Below are 1,888 nucleotides of genomic sequence, written 5' to 3' on the forward strand. Positions count from 1 at the left end.
ATATCTGTTGAAGCTTTTCGCCAGACACTAATCATAGCAGAACCATCTGGAAAATGATCTATAGTAAATAATACAGCTTATAAAATGAGTCAGATCAACGTAGGCCGGTAAGGCAATCACTGATTAGCATAGCTTTAAGCCAATCAAGAAATGTCACAGACCTACTGAAGGATATGCAGATTGTATAGGAATTCTTTTTGGTGGCCTATGTTGATCTGACTCTATTTTATAAGCTGTATTATTTCCTATAGATCATTTTCCAGATGGTTCTGCTATGATTAGTGTCTGGCGAAAAGCTTCAACAGATATTTCCTTTGCAACATCTCAAAAGATCTTAAAGATCTACATATCTACATGTGCCGATGTTTCCGTTTATCAATGTTATATTTTAAGATCTGTGCAAGAACTCGGCTAACAGATGTTTCCGCATATAAAAGCTATCTTCAAGTTTTGTACACCAAAAACAACTTTTCAAGTATAAAAAAAAATAGTAATGGGTTGCAAGTAAGAATTTGAAAATAATGTGGAGCACATTTATTTATTTTATGCTTTGCATTTCATTTTGTTACAGAAGCCTCAGTTTTAAATAGATGGTAGATACAAACTTTCAAATAGGATTTCAAGCTAGAGTTATAACCATCTTACAACAAGTTTTGCAAGTAGTTAGGTGATGTCAGTCTTTCTTTTCTTAGTAACAGAAACGTAACTGTTTAACTAGGATGAAGAAATTATATAGAAATATGATATTAGATCTTATTCATGTAACTTCATGTTGTCTTTCATCATTCTGCCCACCAAATAGCAGTTTAAAAGTTTTGTTGTACATTAAAATACTTACTGTTGAAATAAAGTAAAATATACAAGTTTTCAAAAACTTAAACACTGTTCATTGTGAGCTTGAGTAGTTCTTTGTCAAAGGGTAAAGATCTAACCAGTTCCTATTTAACAAGAATGTTACAATGAATTATGTTTGACTTCCACATAGTGAGTTCCACAAAATACTTGAATCAATTATGAATAGATAAATCACTACAAGCTTTACTAGTTAATGAAATAACTATTAGTATAAATGTAAATGTTTTCTAATTTGGCTTAATTACTACTGGGCATTTTTGTTAATCTCACATTTTTGTGCTTTAAATAGTGCAATACAATTTTCTGTAGTGAAATATACGTATATATACATTTTATTTTTCACATACCACAAAGTGTTTTTAGTTAATCTCATGCTTTTCCTTCTTTTATGTAAGTTCATTCCTAATTACCACAGAGTACTTTTAGTTAATATTATAAGATTGTGTCCTTGAATCATAACTGTAGATCACTTTTAGCTGGTGATTTTAACCTCTTTTTTTTTCTTTTTCAAGGGTCCACTGCCAATAACAACAGGGCACTTCTGGCTAATGATATGGGAACAGAAGTCAAAAGCTGTTCTTATGCTGAATCGAGTTATTGAAAAAAACACAGTAAGTATACTTTATACAGCATTGAAACAAAAAATTGTGTGTTCTCAAGGCTAGAAGGGAAAAATTAATAATACAGTTAAGTAAGGATTTGTTTTAAATTACAGGTTTTTAAGAACTTGGTTGTAGGTTTCTCATCAAAAATATTTTGTATTGGAAGTCACCATATTAGCTGAATCACAACTAGTCTAAGAAAATGTGAGCAGTTACAGGGCTCAATTTTAAGGAAATTTCCAGATTGGCATTGGGACAACCTGACCTGTATCAGAGATTGTCCAGAAGGCTGTATTGGTTGTCCAAAAAAAAAAAAAGGTTGAGAGGTTAAGTAATCTCAGTAATTTACTCTGCATTATTTGCTGTGTCAACCAATCCTTCTGAGCTGATGTAAAAGTACTCTACTAGTTTGGTGCTGCTAACAATGTTTC

The 1,888-nt window shown here is 31.6% G+C and overlaps 1 protein-coding gene across 1 annotated transcript in view; it reads left to right on the forward strand.

Annotated features, from left to right (window-relative positions):
- The window catches only part of LOC106470536 (tyrosine-protein phosphatase non-receptor type 1-like), a 47,222-nt gene that overhangs the window by 16,008 nt on the left and 29,326 nt on the right, over positions 1–1,888 (forward strand). Inside the window, exon 4 of the mRNA XM_013931096.2 lies at positions 1,368–1,466. Within this exon, the coding sequence (XP_013786550.1) occupies positions 1,368–1,466 (99 nt within the window). The remainder of the gene's footprint in view (positions 1–1,367; positions 1,467–1,888) is intronic.

The sequence above is a fragment of the Limulus polyphemus genome, unplaced genomic scaffold (assembly GCF_000517525.1).
Source record: "Limulus polyphemus unplaced genomic scaffold, Limulus_polyphemus-2.1.2 Scaffold4070, whole genome shotgun sequence".
NCBI lineage: Eukaryota > Metazoa > Arthropoda > Merostomata > Xiphosura > Limulidae > Limulus > Limulus polyphemus.